The sequence below is a fragment of the Microtus ochrogaster genome, unplaced genomic scaffold, assembly GCF_000317375.1.
Source record: "Microtus ochrogaster isolate Prairie Vole_2 unplaced genomic scaffold, MicOch1.0 UNK13, whole genome shotgun sequence".
NCBI classification, from domain to species: domain Eukaryota; kingdom Metazoa; phylum Chordata; class Mammalia; order Rodentia; family Cricetidae; genus Microtus; species Microtus ochrogaster.
In genome coordinates, this window is record NW_004949111.1 from 4,067,613 (window position 1) to 4,090,166 (window position 22,554).

At 35.8% G+C, this 22,554-nt stretch overlaps 1 protein-coding gene across 1 annotated transcript in view; it reads right to left on the bottom strand.

Moving 5' to 3' along the window:
* The window catches only part of LOC101997307, a 453,400-nt gene that overhangs the window by 230,120 nt on the left and 200,726 nt on the right, over positions 1-22,554 (bottom strand). Inside the window, exons 11-13 of the mRNA XM_026789039.1 lie at positions 5,414-5,523; positions 2,491-3,854; positions 1,576-1,665 (exon numbers count right to left, since the gene is read on the bottom strand). Coding sequence (XP_026644840.1) covers positions 1,576-1,665; positions 2,491-3,854; positions 5,414-5,523 — 1,564 coding nt within the window. The remainder of the gene's footprint in view (positions 1-1,575; positions 1,666-2,490; positions 3,855-5,413; positions 5,524-22,554) is intronic.

Consider the following 22,554-nt stretch of genomic DNA (forward strand, 5'->3'; position numbering starts at 1 on the left):
GTTTTGGGGAGGCAAAAATATAAAAGAGTAAATATGGAAATGATATAGTACAAAGCTATATCTGACACACTGCTTGGATCCAATGTGACAGTTCCCAACAACTTTTCACCTCATTTAGTACTATACAGTCCTAATTTACCCCTCCCAACTTAGCAGTACTCTGCTGACAAAACTTTATCATACAGTACCATGACAGATACTCTGAATATGGCTCACAAAGGGTCTTTTTGGGGTGCTGAAATGCCCACACAGCAGATTTTTTTGAAATGATGTGTGGTATTGTTACAATAATAAGCAGGAAGCTCAATGGCAAAATTACAATCTATACATGAAATTATGGATCAGTTTAAACTGATTTTTACAATAGTGTCAAAAACACTCCATGCAGAACAGAATAATTTTATTAACAAATGGTAACAGGGTAAGGTGCAGCCACTTGAAAAAAAAAAGGTTCTCTTACATTACACTATGCCAAAAAAATCCCCAAATAGACTAACTATTTAAATGTAAGATACAAACCTATGAAGCTCATAGAAAAAAAAGTTAAAATAAATAAAAACATTTTTGCTATTATATTTACATAATTTTCTCCTTCCCATGTCTTCCTCTTTGCTCTCTTTCAAATTGGTGTCCTCTTTATTTTTTAACTATTTTTAACACAAACTTTTCAGTCTGTATAATGTTATCTCTATGTATACATTAACTTTCAAAACAGTATATAACTTTGGGACAATTCATTAAGCAACAAATAATAGGTTTTAATGCAACTTCACTTCTAGGTATATTACTGGCAAGAAATGAAACATATTCCATTACAGAATCTTTTAGAACATAGAGTAGCCTTATATGTGCGATGGAATGAATCCAAATGCTCATCAATGTATAGGTCTAAAAATAAAAAGTGATAATACCTAATATGGATTGTTGTTCAATCATAAAAGTTAAGATATACACTATAATAGAGTAATCTTGGATTATACTAATTAAATGAATGAAGTCATAAGGTAGAATTCATCATATGATTCAATTCATATAAATAAGTAAAATAGGAAATTTGACAGAAAGTTGATTAGTTCTTTCAGAGGGAAAGATAGGGTAGGGGAAGATCCATAGGTAATAGGTACAGAGTTGTCACTGTACTAATAAAATACTCTAATAGAGTCGATAGTTGCATGTATCTGTGAATATATTAAAAAACACTGAGCTTCATACTTTATTGGGAGAATTATATCCTAAACTATTAAAAACACATTATAGATAAGCATTTGGAGTTTAACCAGCATTGCAGGAAAACACCACATACTGCAAAAAAAGTTCCTGGGTTGATTATATATATATACAAATATATCATATATTTTATTAGACTTTATTTCATGTCATTTTGGTTGTGCTGTTTTTTTTTTTGTACTAAATCATATAATTTAGTATTATTATGTATTAAGTACTAAATTAAGTATTATTGTGTATTATATTACTTTGCAACCACTCTATCTCTTCAGATTCTGAATTTATTTTTCAAAATATTAACAAATAGCATGACTAAATTCTCAGACAATTTCTACTGCATATACTCACCTCTGTTATCTTTTTGCTGTACAGACTTTTGCTCTTCAGTTTTCTTTTCCTCACCAAGCTTAGTAGGCAGGGTAAGAGGCCTCCAAAAACCTAGAGTCATATTAAACAGACTCAGTTATTTCCAATTACTAATAAAATAATATTATGCAAAATAATGTTTACTACACAATATTGGGGATATTATGTTAAGGTGAATTACTTTTGTTTATGCTGCATTTGTTTAACTCTGTGAAGCTGTGACACTTTGACTGTCTAGAACACCTGATGGTCTAATAAAGATCTAAATGGCCAATAGTAAGGCAGGAAAAAGGATAGGTATGGTTGGCAAGCAGACAGAATATATAGTAGGAGAAATCTGGGAAAAAGAGTTGCTGAGAGGTAGCCCAAGAAGAAAGAGGACATCAGGGGACAGCCATCCAGCTACATAGTAATCCACAGAGTAAGTAAAAAAAAATGCTTATAAAAACACTGTCTATTATGGCCTAAGAACACAATGTTAAATTTAACTACCATCATTCTGGAATAAATAAAAGGATTTTTTCCTACTTATTTGAAAAAAAGATTTAAGTATAAAAGACTAAGTACATCAGCTTTTAAATTACCTTTCCTCTCTTATAAAGTTGTCCCTGAAATTCCTTAATTTTCAAGGAATAGTTTGCATTTATCTGTTACTCATGTTTATTTTATAATAATATAGAAGAGATAAAAATTACCTAAAGCAAGATGATATTCTTTTTTTTGAAAGTGAAATAAAAATCTGGTATTATGATGTTTAGTCTCTGAATTTCTTATTAGTTTTTTTTAGGTGGTTTAAGACCAAAATATATCAAAGTTACTGACATTTGGGAAAATGTTATGATGCCATTAATAAAGCTTATAAGGTATTTTTTAAAGGCCACAAATATTTTAGCATACCTGGAGGACGATTATCCTTTCTGCGAGCACCAAGTCGGTGTGCTTCTTTTTCTGAATCATGATGGTCAGACTTCATGAGATGTTCTTCTCTTTCCTTATCCATTTGAAACCCCTCATTGTCAAATCCTTTCTCTTTCTTTATGGGGTGTCCTTTACCTTCAGGTTCATTTTTATTTTTTTCATTTCCAGCTTTTTCCTGATGTTTTTCAGAACTGGAGTCTACTTGATCTTTTCCAGTGATACTCTTTAATGTTTGAAGGTCACCCTGACATTTTCCAAAGCTATCTTGAGGTACTATAGACCGAAAATGATACTTTCCAGAGCTATCCCAGTGTCCACTCTGACCAGAACCTAACTGTTCTATTTTAGCATCTAACCACTGCTGTAGAGACTCAGACTTGTGAATCACCTTGAGTCTTTCCAAATTACAGGTACTTTTGCATGCTTCAGCTTTCTTTATGTGCTTCAAAGAATCAGAGGACATCGCAGGGCTTTCAGAGTCTGAGGTCACTGTTCTTTCAGACCAAGAATCCTTTGTGGGCTTGTTATTAGCAGTGCTCATATGAAATGTTTCTGTTTCCATGAAACGTTTCGTAGCTGCTGAGGCTAGCACACATCTTTCTAAATCTGAGTCCATCTCACTTGATTCAGAGTCAGAGTCCATCAGATATCTCTTAGATCTTTGCTTTTCCACCTGTATCATATGTACCTTAGACGTTGATGCTCTATCTTTTTCTGTACCTGAGTCTACTGCATAACTCTCAGAATCAGGTATCATCCAGAAAATTTCAGTGTCCATCATTGTTTTTTCAGATTCCATCAGACGTTTTATGGAATCTGAAGCCATTTGACGTTTTTCTTCTTTCTTTCTTTCATTATTAGAGGCTGAGTCTCTTTCATAGTCAGAATCTTCCAGGGATTTCTCTGAGCCTGAGAGCACCCAGTCTTTCAGAGATTCAGATTCCACCTGTTCAATTCTCACCAGCAGCTGCTCTGTCTTGGTCAAGTCTTCAACTGAGATTGAACCCATTTGATAACTTTCTGCTTTTAATGGTTGTTTTCTAGAGTCTGCATCCCTAGGAGACTTTTCTGAGTCAGAATCTACTCCCCATATTACTGATCCAGAGCCCTTAGATTGTTCTTCTAACTCAAAATCTGAGACAACACCTCGGTCAGAGTCAGAATCAATTTCACATCTTTCAGAACCAGAGTCCATAAGAGGAATATCACTTTCAATAATTGTTAGGTCTTCGAAAGTTTTATAGTAAAAAGAACTCCCCAAAGTTTCAGATGCATTTGTATCAGGACTTTCCATTTTAGATTTGTTTTTTTCATCATGTTCCAATGTAACTGCTCCTTCATCACTTCAAGAAAAACAAACATAAATGCATAATTAAATATTTACAAGTTGGTACTAAGGCATTATCTTTGTTGAAATTCTTCTGTAAGAAAATTCTATGGAGCATATAGTCCTATCTGTTGACTGTGTAAAGCAAGAGGCAACATTAAGCTTTTTGTGAAAAAATAAGAATATTAGTGTGTTTATTTTATACTCTTCCCTGATATAAGGTATTTGCATCTGCCTTCACATTAACAATTTTTGATGGACCTAAAAGTATTTCTCTGAGTAGGATAATGCGTTGTTAACATGTGATTTTCTTATCACTATCTAATCAATATATCAACTTTTAGGTATCAAGTATCACTTTTGTTTTTTTTATATTTTAAATTTATTTATTTATTGAGGATTTCTGCCTCCTCCCCACCACCGCCTCCCATTTCCCTCCCCCTCCCCCGATCAAGTCCCTCTCCCTCATCAGCTTGAAGAGCCATCAGGGTTCCCTGACCTGTGGGAAGTCCAAGGACCGCCCACCTCCATCCAGGTTTAGTAAGTTGAGCATCCAAACTGCCCATGCCCCCCCCAAAGCCAGCACGTGCAGTAGGATCAAAAACCCATTGCCATTGTTCTTGAGTTCTCAGTAGTCCTCATTGTCCGCTATGTTCAGCAAGTCCGGTTTTATCCCATGCTTTTTCAGACTCAGGCCAGCTGGCCTTGGTGAATTCCCGAAAGAATATCCCCATTGTCTCAGAGTGTGGGTGTACCCCTCGCGGTCCTGAGTTCCTTGCTCGTGCTCCCCCTCCTTCTGCTCCTGATTTGAGCCTTGAGATTTCTGTCCAGTGCTCCAATTTGGCCCCATCATACAACAAAAGTACATGCTCAACTATGTTCATAGCAGCATTGTTCGTAATAGCCAGAACCTAGAAACAACCTAGATGCCCTTCAATAGAAGAATGGATGAAGAAAGTATGGAACATATACATATTAGAGTACTACTCAGCAGTAAAAAACAAGAACTTCTTGAAGTTTGCGTACAAATGGATGGAAATAGAAAACACTATCCTGAGTGAGGTAAGCCAGACCCAAAAAGAGAAACATGGGATGTACTCACTCATATTTGGTTTCTAGCCATAATTAAAGGACAGTGAGCTTATAATTCGCAATCCTAGAGAAGCTAAATAAGAAGGTGAATCCAAAGACAAACATATAGGCATCCCCCTGAATATTAACCTTCATCAGGCGATGAAAGGAGACAGAGACAGAGACCCAAATTGGAGCACCGGACAGAAATCTCAAGTATCACTTTTAAAGTGTACTGTAAGCTGGGCGGTGGTGGCGCATGCCTTTAATCCCAGCACTCGGGAGGCAGAGGCAGGCGGATCTCTGTGAGTTCTAGAACAGCCTGGTCTACAGAGCTAATTCCAGGACAGGCTCCAAAGCCACAGAGAAACCCTGTCTCGAAAAACCAAAAATAAAATAAAATAAAATAAAATAAAGTGTACTGTAAATTAAAAATAGATTTTTTTGCATTCAAGTCTAGGTGAAAATTGTATATAGATAGATCTGATTATTAGTGAGAGTTACCTTGGAGTGTCAACTCTTTGTGAAGATGAACAACTCTCAGATACTCTTTGATTGGGAAGGGATGTATATTGTATGGCAGGTTCATATGGTAAGACAGTTGTAGTTATTGGCTGAAAAACAAATAAATCATGAAGTTATAGCTTTTTAGTTAAACACAAAACACAACACAATAAAGCATTTACACTGGAGAGGGTGTCAACTTTACTAGTTACAAACTAGAGCTTGATAGGCTTTGTATAACCTTCCTGAGTAAAATCTCATATTTAAATATAGACATGATAGACACATTATGGGATGTTTGTTCATTATCTATATTCCTACAAACTAATCCCCATGCCTAAATAACAGAAGAGTCCCATGCAACCCAGTCTTTGGATTGCATGTAACTACCATTTGATTAAAATTCTCTTTGTTAGAGATCTGGAGTTAGTATTCAGAAAAAATTTCCATACTTGTTATATGAAAATTAGGGTAAACAATATTAGTTTCTGTGTAAAATCTAATCCTGTCATGTGCTTAGAAGAGTATAACGAACAAACTTTCTTAAAGACTAGACAACCATGTCTAGAGGAAACAGATATAAGTGATTATATGATTCTAGAAAAAGACAGAAATATTTTCTACCAAATTCTTGCCATTTTTTTCAGTTAGCAATTCAAGTTTCTCCTTATAGTAACACTATTTCTTGTCATTGAATATTTTTAGGTGATAATAGATTACTGAGTTAAGTCCCTCACCATTTGTCAATTTTTTTCATTCCTAAAGTATAAGTAAAGTTTTGTTCTTTTCAAACACAGTGACTTTTTAAAGAGAGTATAATTACAGCCAGCATTTTATTAAAAAATGTAAAACTAGAAAAGTATCACTAATGTGAATTTAGACACATGAACATTACTAACACAGAAAGAAAGTTGAAGGATGACCAAAATTAATTTCATTTATGTGAGGACACTTCTTTTTTAATGTAACTTTAACAAGACATAATAATATACATATACTATAATGGGTCATTTAGATATGATATAAGAAAATTTCCATATTATGGCATATTTCAGAATTGATGGTAATACATGAAATGATTGAAATTTATTTTCTCAGAAGATAACTGGAAGGCTTAAACATGATACTTAGAAGAATTTTTTGAAATATCATATATAATTATAAAATATACTTGATTAAAAAATTAAAGATAACATTGATTTACAAGGTAAATAAAAAAGATAAACATTAAAATTTCTACATTATAGAAGTGGATACAAAATAGCATTTATTTCCTAAATAGCTATCTAAAAGCACAAAAACTCAGAATTTCTCTCACTCCTATTCTCAAGCTATATATAGTAAATGTTATTAAACTCTGATTTTTCAGTGGCTAGTTTTATTGATTTATTGGTTCCTTTCATGTTTTGAAATACTGTCTTTGAACAAAGTGACAGATTTTAAATGTCACTTTTCTTTAAGTATTTTGACTATATTCACTACATCAACTTCTCCTGTCCCATTTTCAATTAATTTTCTTATCAATTAATTCCCATTTACACACACACACACACACACACACACACACACACACATATATATATATGAGGGAAATATATACACACATGGTGTGTGTCTTTTTTCATGGAGAAAACATGAAAACATGATATTTGTGTGAGTTTGCATTATTTCACTTAATATGATTATCTCCATTTCCATCAATTTTACTACACATGACATAGTTTCATTCTTTTTGTGGATGAATGGAACTCCATTATGCATCTATACATTTACTTTATCCATTTGATGATGAACACCTAGGTTGACCCTATAATTTGGATATTAGGAATAGTGCCACAATAAGCATGGTTGTTAAAGTATTTTGTAATATGATTACTTATTTTCCTCTAGATATACTTTCATCATGAATGATGTGTCTGGAACACATGCTGCTTCTAAGATTAGGGTTTTGCTTGAAAGTGCTAGAATAGAGCTACTTTGACTCATAGGCAGGCAAGGGTAAGAACTTTATGAAAATTTATCTAATATTTCAATAAATAATATCAAGAAGTGACAAATACTATTTCATGAAATTAAAACATATCTTCACAGCAAAAGAAATGACAGAATAAAGAGACAGCCTTTAGATGATAGAAAACATGATAGAAGAAAATCTTTGTCAGTTATACAGTTTACTAGGATTAATATCTACAATATATATTCAGAACTGAAAAAGATAACACAGAAGCCAAGCAAATACTCTAATAAACAAATGACCAAATTAAATAAGTAAATGCTTCTCAAAAGAAGAAGTACAGGGGGTTGGTGTAATGGCTCAGGGGTAAAGTTCTCTGCCATCAAGACTGATGAACTAAGTTTGATCATCACTACAAAGATATAATATGCATTTGGAATGGTAAATAATCTAACTGCATGCCTTTTATCATTACTTAATGTACCTATATATTAATTACTATATTTTACCCCTTAAGTAAGTATAAATATTGGTCAGTTAATACTAAAATAATACTAGAGAAATTATAGGGACAATTACTAAATAAATAAAAGCCTAAACATTATAAATTCAAGGAAACACCAGTTGCAAATTCTAGAGTTGAAAAAAATGAAATGATAAAAATAAACTACTAACTGGATATATGGAAAAATATATTTGTAGTTGTAATGAAAACTAGTTGAAATGGTAGGGACAAGACAAAAAAACCTTGAGCCTAAATGAATGGAGCTCCACCATTCCAAATAAAAGAGAAAAGCCACCAGAACAACAGAACCTTATGAAATTATACCAAACACCAAGTCAAGGTAATATAAGAAGGAGAGGAAACAACAAGAAAAATCAGAGAAAACACTTGTGTCAAATGAGATTTAGTGAACAATCCTGAAGATACTTGAAGTAAAGGGATGTGGATAGAGGGCCCTCCTAGTTCCTTCCTGTTGCACTCTTTCACATTTTCTTCTATCCTATATCCATTCCTTTGTGATCCCCACTCCCTGCCTCAATCCACAGAAGCACTCTCTACAAGGGATCCAAGTGGCCACATTGGGTTAAGGCACATGTAAGCTACATTTATTGTCCTTCCTGTCATATTTTCGTCTCTCCAGATTAATTCCTAGTCCTGCTACTGCCTGCTCAAGGAACCCCTCTTCCCAACCTGCCACAATTCCTTATGGATACCACGTCTTGATGAAGAAGCAGAGTCTTCCTAGGTCTTTCCCACCACCCCATTCACCCCTTTCTTCTAGACTATCTCCATTTGTTTGTGACACTCTTAACTCACAGAAACACTCTGTACCAGAAATCTCATAGTCAATAAATGTGTCTAGGATCCAAAGTGGGAAATAGCCACCAAAGCATGGAATACTCAATCAAAGAAGTTGAGATCAGATACCCACTACAAGAAATAAGTCAAACATCATAAATCCAGATGTTTCAGCCTGCAAACACAAACATACAAAACTAAACAAAATTCCTCAACCAGAAGCCAGCAGCTCTATTTTGAAAGGCCCTGACAAAAGCATTTTACTTGAAGCAGAAGACATATATTTTAAAATAGCAATTATTATTATGTTGAATTAACTTAAAGAAGTATGAATGAATGCCTTATTGAAGACTGTGAAAATACAAACTGTTGAATAAAATAATGAAAACAATTCAAGGCATAAAAGAATAATTAAACAAGGAAATAACAGAATCTCAAACAATTTAAAATAAGTTGGAAGTTAAAAACTCAGGATGGTAAACAAATCCTTAAAGGTAAGCATCACCAACAGAATACATGACACAGAAAATATAATAATAAGACAGAAACAAATACCTCAGTATTAAATCTAATAAAAACCCAGGAACAAAGCATTCAGGAAATCAGGGACACAATGAAAAAAACCAAACCTATAAATAGTGGGCATAAAGGAAGAAAAAGAAAGCCAAGTCAAAGACTCACAAATATTTGTTAACAAAGCCATTCATTTCTCCAACTTAAGAGATGCCTATCGAGGTACAAGAATCAACAGCAAATAAACAGGAACAGAAATACCATACATTTCTCCAACTCAAGAGATGCCTATCAAGGTACAAGAATCATGCAGAACAGCAAATAAACAGGAAGAGAAAAGAAACTCCCCACAACACGAAGTAATCAAAACACTAATTGGACAGAACAAAGAAAGGATGTTAAAAGCTGCAAGGGGCAAAGAACAAGTCATATATAAAGGTAGGCCCACTAGAATAACCCCTGGATTTTCAATGGAGTTTCTGACAGTTAAAAAGATGTGGACGGGTGATCTTCAATTTCTGAGGGACCACAGAAAACAACCCAGACTACTATAAGAAGTAAAAGTATAAATCATAACCAGTGGAGAAAACAAAATCTATGATAAAAATAAATTTAAGCAATTTATCTTCATGAATCCACCTCTACAGCTCTACAGAACATACCAGAAGAAAACCTTAGACTGAAAAGTAATTTAACTACACCTAAGAGGACACAAGAAATAAATAAATTGAGAACAGTGGATTAAATAATGGAGGGAGTCCACAACAAAACAACAAAATAAGAGGAACAATATACATTAATCAATAAAATCTTTCAATATAATTTCCTGCATATGGACCTTGGGGGAGAGTTGAAGAGGGGAGGGGAGAGACAGGGAGAGGAGCAGAGAAAAATGTAGAGCTCAATAACAATCAATAAAAAACAATTTTCATCCAAAAAAATCCCCATTAAAAAACACAGACTAACAGACGGTAATAGCTAAAAGGATCCATCTATCTGCTGCATCTAAGAAATATACCCCATCATCAAAAATGAGTATCATTATAGGATAAAAGAATGGAAGAATATATTCCAAGCTGATGGACACAATAAAAAAGCAGGTCTAACCATTTTAATAATTTAAAAGATAGACCACATGCCAAAAATAATAAGAGATAAAGAAGAACACTATATACTTCTAAAATGAAAAATGTATCATGAAAACATCACAATTCTAAACATTCATGTGCCAAATGCAAGGGCACTAAACTTCATAAAAGAAAACATTACTTCAGCTAAATTCACATAATGACTTTAACACAGTATTAGTGGATGACTTTAATACCCTGGTACTGCAAATGGAAAGGTCACCAAACAAAAAATTAAACAGAGAAACATTGGAGTTAAATAACATCATAAATCAAATTGGACCTATCTGCAGAACATTTCATTCTAACACAAAAGAATAAATTTTCTTCCAGCATTTCATGGAACATTCTCCAATTTAACCACATAATAGGACACAAACCAAGTGTCAAAATATATTATAAAACTGAAATTACATCCTTCATATCTGACTACCATGGCTTAAATATGGATATAACTAACAATAGAAACAACAGAAAATATACAAAATTATTGAAGATCCATTTTTAATAAAATCCCTAGAAAGATTATGAATTCAAGGAACATATCTCAACATAGGAGCACCAAGTTCATAGCCAACCTTCTCATTGGAGGAAAAACTCAAAACACTTCCACTAAAATCAGAAATAAGATAAGGATATACTTTTTCTCAATACAAACTTGATATGGTATGTAGCTAGAACAATGGGAAACTGAAGGAGATCAAATCAGAAAGAACAGAGTGTGTCTTTATTTGAAGAGAATATAATTTATATACAAAAAAGACCCTAAGACCCCGACCAGAAATATTTTACAACTGATAAATACTTTCAGCACAGTAGCAGGACACAAGGTAAACACATAAAAATTAATGGCTTTCCTATATACAAATGAAAAACATACTGAAAAAGAAATAAGGAAACAATACCTTTCACAATAACCTCAAAAATATATGTTGGCATAAATCTCAGCATGCAAATGATAGGCTTGTATAATAAAACTTTTAGGTCATGGAATATTGAAATATTTCCCTTGCTCATAGACCAGTGGGATTAATTTTGTGAAAGTAGTCATCCACCAAAAGCAACCTACAGATTCAGTACAATCGGAATTAAAATACCAACACAATTCTTAAAAGAAATAGAAAAAAAACCCTTAACTTCTTATGAAGACAAACAAAAAATCCCAGGAGAGCTAAAATAATCCTGAATAATAAATGAACTGATGGAGGCATCATCATTTCAGATTTCAATCTGTGTTATATTACACAAGGATAGTAAAAAAAAAAATCAGCATGGCATTGACATTAAAAAGAAAGACATTAATCAATAGAACCAAACTGAAAAACTAGACATAATGACACAAAACTTTGTAATTTCTTGCATAGCTAAAAATATACTGGAGAGCTGTACCAGAAGATCCATCAGGAGTTGTGAGTGTGCCCAACCGGAGGCCATCAGCCGCCCCGAGAAGGGAGCACAGGCACCCTCTAATCCTCTAAATTTTCTGGCCATTCAGCGGGGGCTTCTCCCAGGCTACTGCCTTTCTCTTCTTATCCCATCCCAACTTGCCCCAAGCACCCCTTTCCATCTGCGGGGTCACAGGATCCCCCAACTCAGCCTATTTGGAATTGAGGGTCTGGGGACAAAGTGGTGAGTGCAACTGCTGCAGGCGTTTCTTTGTTCCACTGAGTCTATACCCAGTAAGCCCACCCTTTTGTCTGCAAGGCCCCTGGACAGCATGTGGCTCTGATACTGGACCAGAAGTTCCATCCGGAGGGGTAAGTGAGACTGGCCAGAAACCCTGGGAAAGGAGCACAGGCACCCCCCCCCCAGTCCCCTAAACTTTTAAGCGATGAAGAGGGGCCTCTCCCTGGCTACTGCCTTTCTCTACTCATTCCATCCCAGCTCCCCCCCCCCAGCACTTTGTTCCATCTGTGGGGTCCGTAGATCCACAACAATAGCCTACTTCAGGGTGGAGAGGATCTGAGAGACAACTCCAGTTCTAAGGGGACCTAAGACATGGCAGACCAAGAAAAAAAAAGACAAGTAAACAGATAGTACAGCAAAGATAGGACCAAGCCAACAAGACTCTCCTAACGGCATTTGAAGGGAGAGATAGACAGACTTCAATGCAAGAATTCCTCCAACAATCTGAAAAGCAACATGATAACACCAGAATCCAGCAACATACAACAGGATGACTTGAACAACCTAACCCAAAAGAAGTCGAAAAAATAGACTTTAAATGTAACATTATGAAACTATTAGAGAACATTAAACAGGATGTGAAAAACTCCTTTAAAGAAATGGATGAGAAGACTAACAAAAAGAAGAAATGAATAAATCAGTCAAACATACCCAGGAACATCAAGAAAAAGTAATCAAACAGGTAATGGAAACAGGTCAAGACTTGAAAACTGAAATGGAGGCAATGAAGAAAACACAAACCAAGAGATGGCAGGATATGGAAAATCTGGGTAAACAAACAGAAACTACAAAGACTAGTATAACCAACAGACTATAAGATATAGAGAAAAGAATCTCAGATGCTGAAGATACTATAGAGGAAATAAATTCACTGATCAAGGAAAACTTCAAATACAACAAATTCTTAACACAAAACATCCAGGAAATCTGGGACACCACGAAAAGACCAAAACTAAGAATAATAGGGGTAGAAGAAGGAGATGAATTACAGCTCAAAGGCCCAGAAAATATATTCAACAAAATTATAGAAGAAAACTTTCTCAACCTAAAGAATATTCCTATGACGATACAAGAAACATACAGAACCCAGAATAGACAGGATCCAAAAAAACATAACCCACCCCCTCACCATATAATAATCAAAACACAAAACATACAGAATAAAGAGAGAATATTAAAAGCTGCAAAGGAAAAAGGTCAAGTAACATATAAAGGTAAACCTATCAGAATTGCACCTGACTTCTCTATGGAAACCATGAAAGCCAGAAAATCTTGGATAGATGTGCTGCAGAAACTAAGAGACCATGGATGCACGTCCAGACTACTATACCCAGCAGAGCTTTCCTTCACCATCAATGGATAAAACAAGATATTCCAGGATAAAAACAAATTTAAACAATACGTAGCCACAAACCCAGCCTTACAGAAAGTAATAGAAGGAAAATCACAACCCAAGAAACCCAACATCACCCACAATAACTCAGACATCTACCAGCCTTCCACTAGAACAACTCACAGAAGGGAAACACACAAAATCTACCACCCCCCAAAAATATAACGGGAGTTAACAACCACTGATCATTACTATAACTTAATGTCAATAGAATCAATTCACTTATACAAAGGCACAGGTTAAGAGAATGGATGCAAAAACAGGATCCAACATTCTGCTGTTTACAAGAAACACATCTCAATCACAAAGACAGACATTTGCTCAGAGTAAAGGGTTAGGAAAGGGTTTTCTAATCAAACAGACCTAAGAAACAAGTGGTGTGGCTATACTAATATCTAACAAAATTGACTTCAAACTAAAATAAATCAGAAGAGATGGAGATGTACACTTTATACTCATAACAGGAACAATTCATCAGGAAGAAGTCTCAATCCTGAATAACTATGCCCCTAATATAAAAGCACCCACATATGTAAAAGAAACAGTACTAGAACTCAAGGCACACATCAAACCCCAAATACTAATAGTAGGAGACTTCAACACTCCTCTCTCACAAATGGATAGGTCAACCATACAAAAACCTAACAGAGAAATAAGAGAACTAAGAGAGGTAATGAAACAAATGGAATTAACAAACATCTATAGAACATTCCACCCAAATAGGAAAGAATATACCTTCTCTGCAGCTCATGGAACCTTTGCGAAAATTGATCATATACTCAGTAACAAAGGAAACATCCACAGATACAAAACAATTTTAGTAACCACCTGTGTCTTATTGGATCACCATGAAATAAAGTTAGAATTTAACAATAATTCTACCCCCTGAAAGCCTACAAACTCATGGAATCTGAACAGTCAACTACTGAACCACCCCTAGGTCAGGGTAGAAATAAAGAAAGAAATTAAAGTCTTCCTTGAATTCAATGAAAAATAAAGACACAACATACCCAAACCTATGGGACACTATGAAAGCAGTGCTAAGATGAAAATTCATAGCTCTATGTGGTCACATTAAAAATAAAAAACAGAGAAAGCTCACTTTAGAGATTTAACAACATAGCTGAAAGCTCTAGAAAAAAAGAAGCAGTCTCACCCAGGAGGACTAGAAGACTGGAAATAATCAAAGAGGGCTGATATCAAAAAAGAAACACAGAAAGCAATCCAAAGAATCAATGAAACAAAGAGCTGGTTCTTTGAGAAAGTCATCAAGATTGACAAACCCCTATCCAAAATAATAAAAAGACAGAGAGAGAACACACAAGTTACCAAGATCAGAAATGAAAAGGGAGACATAACAACAGACACTGAGGAAATTCAGAGAATCATTAGGTCTTACTAACAAAGCATATATGCCACAAAGTTGGAAAATGTAAAAGAAATGAACTTGTTTTTAGATAAATACCATATACCAAAATTAAATCAAGACCAGGCAAACCATTTAAATAGACCTGTAATTCATGAGGAAATAGAAGCTGTCATAAAAAAAAAACCTCCCCACCAAGAAAAGCCCAGGTCCAGATGGTTTTAATGAAGAATTTAACAGATCTTCCAAGAACAGCTAATACTTATACTCCTTAATGTGTTTCACATAATAGAAACAGAAGAGTCATTGCCAAACTCTTTTTATGAATCTACAGTTACCCTGATTCCAAAACCACACAAAGATTCAACCAAGAAAGAGAATTACAGACCAATCTCGCTCATGAACATTGATGTAAAATTCTCAATAAAATACTGGCAAACTGAATCAAAGAACACATCAAAAAAATTATCCATTATGATCAAGTAAGCTTCATCCCAGAGATGCAGGACTGGCTCAACCTACAAAAATCTATTAACGTAATCCATCATATAAATAAACTGAAAGAAAAAAAACCACATGATCATTTCAATAGATGGTGATCCCAGGTGTCCACAGGGATTTCCCCAGCTAGGTCCTTGGACAGCAGAGGAGACATGCCTGAACTGTCCTTGCCCCACTATCACATTGATGATTATCTCGAATATCACCATAGAATCTTTTGTCTGGCAAAGGATGAAGATAGAGACAAAGACCCTCATCAGAGCAAGGGACTGAAGTCCCAAAGTCCAGTTCAAGAGCATAAGGAGGGAGAAGACGAGCAAGGAAGTCATGACAGTGAGGGATTGGTTGGTCCACCCACTGAGACAGTGTACCTGTTCTAATGGGAACTCACCAAGGCCAGCTGGACTGGAACTGAACAAGCATCTGATCAAACCAGACTCTCTGAATGTTGCTGACAATGGGGGCTGACTGAGAAGCCATTGATAAAGGCACTGGGACTTGTTTCTATTGCATGTACTGGCTTTTTGGGACCCTAGTCTATTTGTGTGTACAGCTTCCTAGGCCTGGGTGTAGTGGGGAGGGCCTTGGACTTCCCACAGGGCAGTTTTCCCTGCCCTCTCTTAAGCAGGGAAAAAGAGGAAGGAGGGGGAGGGAGGGACCAGAAGGGGAATGGGAGGAGGGGGGGATGTGTAAATTTTTGAATGGAAAAAGAAAATGAAAACAGGATGTCTAACTAGGATGCTAAGTTCACTACTAAGTGCTCCTGACATCCTGGCAGTGGGCCACCTGTTAACACCTAGCTCTGTGTTCTATCAGGAAGCAGAAAAGTCAACTGCTTTGGGGAGGGCTTTTGGAAAGGCGGGCCTGCTACACATAACTGGGGGCTGCTTGATATAACCACTTTGGGGATGGGGCTTCTTAGAGATAAGGCACACCTGCTGTTATGTAAGACTAACTGCTTTGACCCAAAATGAACCTGGCTTGGTGTTTTTGCCTATATAATGTCAACCCCAAAGGACAAGAAAGCTCTGCTCCCTACTGGGCTGCAAACAGTAGTGGAGTAGACCCCAGTCTGCCTAAATAAAGCTCCAAATAAACCGTGCTTTTGATTCTGGAAAAAAAAATATATAGGAGAAAAGGTAGCATCTTTAAGAAATGGTACTGTTCAAACTAGATAGCTGCGTGTAGAAGAATGATAACAGATCTATAATTATCATCCTGCACAACACTCAACTGCAAATGAACCAAAGGCCTCAAAATAAAAATAAATGTTTGTGTCTCATAGAAAAGAACATAGAGAATAGGCTTGAGTTAGCACAGGATAAATTTTCTAATATGAAACTGATAACACAGGCATTATGACCAAAAATTAATGTGACCTCATGAAGCTAAAAGATTCTGTATTGCAATGAACACCATCATTTGGATAAACTGAAAGCCTGTAGAATGGGACCAATTTTTACCAATTATATGTTTTAGAAGATTAAGATAAGGTTTAGTATCTTTTATATATAAAGAACTAACCAGCCTACCATTTTCTTCTGTACTCTCACCAACATCTAAACTACAGGACACATCTCACTACCTGAATCCACCCACAGGATTCTTTTAATAGCCTCCACCACCTCACTCTATAACCATAACTTTCCACTTCCTCCTCCAGGGTCTTCCCTGGTGAGTACCCCTGATCTCTTCACAACATTTTCCACAACTGCAGATTTATCCTGGTTCCCATAACTATTGCACCAGGACTTCCCTACCTTCAGTGTAGAAGAGCTTTAGGCTCAGGTCACCATCTTCCCTGTCTTCCTTCCAAAACACAGGACTCTCCCACATCATAGCCAACCTTTATACTCATATCTACCTACTCCCACACTCCCAGTGTAGAACAGAAAAGTACATACTGTATATCATCCCAGTTCTATCTTCCCAAATGGCTTCATTTCACCCATGTCACTTCCAATCTCTAGACCTAACCTCCCCCCACATCTCTTCTCCAATCTTGTCCATCCAGTATAAAATTAAAACCAGAAGAATAAGGTCACATTTCCAGATCTCATCACAAACATAACAACAATTTAAGAGAGTAAGTATATTTTCTCTTAAACCTATTAGTCCTATAGAAATGCTTGCCCTTGCTATTACCTAGATTAACTTCAGAAGATAGAAATTAAAAGTAATAAGTCTCTGCAAAAAAAATCAAATTTAAAGAAGAGACAAAAAATAGCTCAATGAAATTAAGGAGAAAACTTTCAAGAGAATAAATATTTGAGAAGTGTCCGAGAAAACACAAACTTAAAGCTGATTGAAATCATAAATACAATCCTGGACTTGAGAATGGAATTAAATCAGGAGATAGAAACAATGAAAAAAACTCAAGTTGAAGTGCTGATATAGTTTTAAGAAATTAACAGCCCAACTTGAAAATTCAAAGGAAAGCCTTACAAGTATAATGAATTAAGCAGAAGAAAGAATGCCAGGGCTGGAAGATAAAATAGTGGTCTTAGATCAAATGAGCAAGGTATATGAAAACTAACAACAACAATACAACAGAAAAGGAACAAATAGGAAATGTGGGACACCATGAAAAATTAAAACCTTTGAGATTAAAGAAAAAAGTCAATGGTATAGCCCATATCTTCAACAAAAGTATAGAAACAAACTTTTCTAAACTAAGAAAAGAAACACTCATACAATATAAAAAGTGCACAAAACACCAAACAGACAAGATCAGAAAAGAAAATCCCCATGGCATATCATAGTTAAAACATTAAACATACATAATAAAGTGTACTGAAAGCCAGAAAAGAAAAAAAAATAATGTAAGCCTCATATAAAAGAAACGCCTTAAAAAAAACAATCTGATTTTTCAGTGAAACACTGAAACTTAGAAGAGCCTAGAGGAATGCATACTAAATCCTAAAAGTAATATTAGCTTACATAAAATAATACATCCAGCAAAGCTATCAGCCATAATTGAATGTGAGAAAAATTTTCTATGATATGTACAACCAAAAGGAAATATATCCAACAAACAAAACCTGATGTGGGCTTCCCCTCTCTATGCTATGATATGTTTTATTACCACTGGTTAATAAAGAAGCTACTTTGGTCTATCACAGGGCAAAATATAGGTATGCAGGCAAACTAAGCTAAATTCAAGGAGAAAGAAGGTTGAGTTAGGTAAACACCATGTAGCTGCCAAAGACCCTAGAACCTTACCAGTAAGCCACAGACTTATGGTCAAACACAGATTAATAGAAATGGGTTAATTTGAGATATAAGAGATAACTAAAAATACTCCTGAGCTGTTGGCCAAATGGTGTTGCAATTAATATATGTTTTGTGTGATCATTCAGGTCTGGATGGCTGAAAAACAAAAAGGAGTCTCTATTTATAAAACCAAAGGGAAAAAAGAAGTATTATTTCAGACTGAAGAGAGGAATGAGCATAAATAGCAAAAACTGTGCAAGGAACTAGGAAGTCATAATTATTTAGACAGACATACCACTGAAAACAGATACCCCACCGAAAATCAACAGCACGATTATGACCACAGCTAACACACACACACACACACACACACACACAAACACACACACACACACACACACACACACTTCAATAATACTATCAACGGCCTCAATTCTCTAAACAAAAGACACCAACTGAATTAATCACAACACAAAATTCATCTATCTGCTGCCTGCAAGCACCAAACCCTAGTTTTAAAGATAGTTACCACCTTAAAAACAAAAGGATGGATTTCTGCAGGAGCTGCTTCTGCTCCCTCAGTCAACAGACTTTAAGATACCAGCCCACATGGGCATGGTCTGGTTTGCTTTAAAAAACAGCGGGACCCGAGTGCTTTCTTTCTTTCTTCCAGCTCTGCTTCTGGTTACTAGACTCCTTTTCTGATCGTGCAGAGGGCTGTTGTCTGGGATGGTGATCTGTAAGTTTTCCCCTTTAAATAAATAACTAGTCTATTAATCATAATTCCAAACTGGTGTGGGATTGTTTGTGACTTATGTCTTCATCTGGCGCTCAAACATTTGGTTTCAGAACACCCCCACCCCCACCCTCGCTCGGCTGCCTTTTGCCAGCGTGCCTTGGTATGAGCCCTCCCTTAGCTGCGGCCTGTGCCCTGTGCATGGAGCCAGCAGTTCAATATAAATTATCACACAGTGGCTTTTCTTGCTGCAATTCTTTATATTTTCTCATTACATGCTTCAGATTGGCTTCAAGTCCCCACGCACCCTATCATTTGCCTCCCCACGTGGATTTAAACTCCACACCTCCAGATAGTCTCTGACTGCCTGCTTTGTTCTTTTCTGAGTGGTTTTTAAATCTCCCGTGCAAGAGCGACACTTAAGCGGCACGAATCAGAGCACAAGCAGTTGCTGAAAGCTGACACCCCTTGGGGCAACTCTGTATATGGAGGCATAGGCAGCTTCAGGGTTGCTCTTCTCTACCCCTGAATTTTGGGTTTCTGGTTCCGTGTATGGAATTGATTTAATGACATTTACTTTGTTGAGCAACTCCTATTTCTCAGTTTTTAACAAATACTAAGGCGGACATTGAAACAGGATCCCATTTTGGTCACCTTTGCAGTGGTTCTAGTCATGACTCAGCAACAGCACCACCTGCTGGATAATAGGAAATACGGCAGTTTTCATTTCCAACACAAATTTTACTGCTTTCTTTACTAATACAATGGATTGTATCAATGTGAGGTTTATATGACTATGGGGATACCTCAATTTACTGGTTACTAGGTTTCAGTTTTCTTTTCCATATGCTATCATTAAGGAAGAATATGGCACTCCTAAGAACGATACAATATTTACGGACTAATAATGAATGGCTAGTAGAAAGGATTAAAATTATTGAAAATCAGAGGTTATCTGAACAAGTGGATACTATGATAGGCAAAATTGACTCCATATCCAAGAGTACTAGGAAGTTACCTGAAAGGGTTCAGGCTGTTGAATTTGACGTTCAGACATTATCACAAAGTTTTGATAAGGTAAGAGACAAAATGTACCTCTAGGATGGGAATCTACATGATATCCAAGAAAAGTTCAAGGAGAATATGTTATCTTTGAAGGAAAAAAATTTAAACCTTGGAGTCACAGATGCAGAATGGGAACCAAAAAATTGATACCTTAGTGAAATCACTAGAAACACATGCAGGTCAGGACATTCAGGCTTTAAGAGAGACAATGATAAAAAGATTGGAAATGATTGAAGAAATTATTGGAGTTGGTGAACAGATTAAGAAGGCACAAGGATAGGATACAATGCTACCACCGGCTGTTAGAACTGGTTTACCCAGGGTTTTAACATCATACCCTGTAATTTACTCTGACAAAGCATCAACTTCTAAAGGCTCAAAGGGAGTCAGAGAAGCTAGATGGACACTAATAGGAATGAATGATTTAAAAGAAATTAAGCAAGCTGTCGTTAATTATGGCTTGCACTCTGCATTTGTTAAGGAAATGATAAAGACTTGGGCTTCAAATGTCATAGTTAACCCCCATGATTTCTATCAGTTAGTGTCTGCAGTTTGGAATTTATTTCAGAGAAGAATCTAAATATATGGAACAGCAAGGAAGAGCAAAAGGTGTGGATGTTTCCCACGATCAAAATCTTGGTGTAGGAGCGTATTATGAACCACAGGTCCAAGCTTCTTATGACGAAAAATTATTGTCCCTATGTCACAAAGCAGCCTTGAATGCTTGGAACAGAATATAAGATCCAAGGAATAGGGTCAAATCATATACCAGGATTAGACAGGGACAGAGAGAAGGTTTTATTGACTATTTGCAAAGATTAATTAAGGCTCTGGAAATAGGGGTATCACACCCAGAAGCTAGACAAATAATTCTTGAATCTCTGACTTTTAAAAATGCAAACATAGAATGTAAAAAGATAATTGGGCCTTTAAGGTATAGATTTGCACCTATGGATGAATGGATTCAGCATACGATGAATGTTGAAATGTTCAGCTATAATGATGAATCTTGGGTAGGAGAAGTGATTTCCAAAGCAATGAGGAGACATCAAACTGCCAGTTATTTTAATTGTGGTAAATTAGACATCTGAAAAGGGATTGCAGGCAAAGAAGTTCTAGGAATAATATCTCCTCTGGGAATGACAAAAATAGGAGACCTCGGCCTTCAGGTATATGTAGGAGAAGCAGTAAAGGCCGACATAGGGCCAACGATGTAGGTCAACAGCAGACAGACAAGGCAACACGAAACCATTGGGAAACCACTTGAGGGGCCTCTCGCAGGCCCCCAAGCCAAAAGTGGCCCAGTCATTCCCAGTTACAGTGGAGAAAGTATCTCACAAAGAAAATTAAAAACTCAATGTCTGCTGTAAAAAACAATACTGGTCTAAATGATAGGTTACATGTGGAGGATGAGTCAAAAAATCCAGTAGGACAGAGTAAAGGTATATTTTAGCAGACTTCTATTACCTATCAAAGACAAAATCTAAGAGTCTGTATAAATGGCACTTTTATTGAAGGCTTATTAGACACAGGTGTGGATGTAAGTATCATTACTATAAAGGATATGCTGAATAAACAGAAGGGGATGGAAAATATCCCCAGAAATAGATTGCCTAATGCTTTATTAACCTTGAATTATCTTAACACTAACGAGAAAGGAACAACAGCAGCAGAGAAGCATTGGATAATGGAAAAAACTTCTGAACTGAATCAACCAGTATATTTCAAGGATGTGTTGACTTAACAATGGAAACCAGGAGATGTAGTACGTTGGGGAAGGTGTTTTGCTCTTGTTTCCATAGGAGATGAAAAGGTATGGATACCATCAAAATTAATAAAGATTCGCTTTGAAAAGGAGAAACCTATTTAAACAGAGAAATGACAGCTCATCCACACTGGTGATAACCATACAGGTGGTAAGAAAAGCATTTAGGATGGGGCCAGGGTCCTGTTCTTGTCTTTGCAGGAAAATACTCATCTTCAATAATTCAAGAAACCTCTGATGTTTGAATGACAACACGTAGAAAAATAACTACCCAATAAGGATCATCAAGAAAATCAAATAAGTTCAGGGATCTTTTTGAAAAAAAGGAGGGATAATTGGATGATGAGATAATAGATTTGTACTTGTGAGTTATTGCTTTTAGACAATTATATTGGTATCAATTCTTGTATATTGATAAAAAATTAAATTATATTGACTTATTGTATGCATACATGCTTCTAACTCTGTTTAAAACATTTTTTTTAAATTTATTTATTTATTAAGGATTTCTGCCTCCTC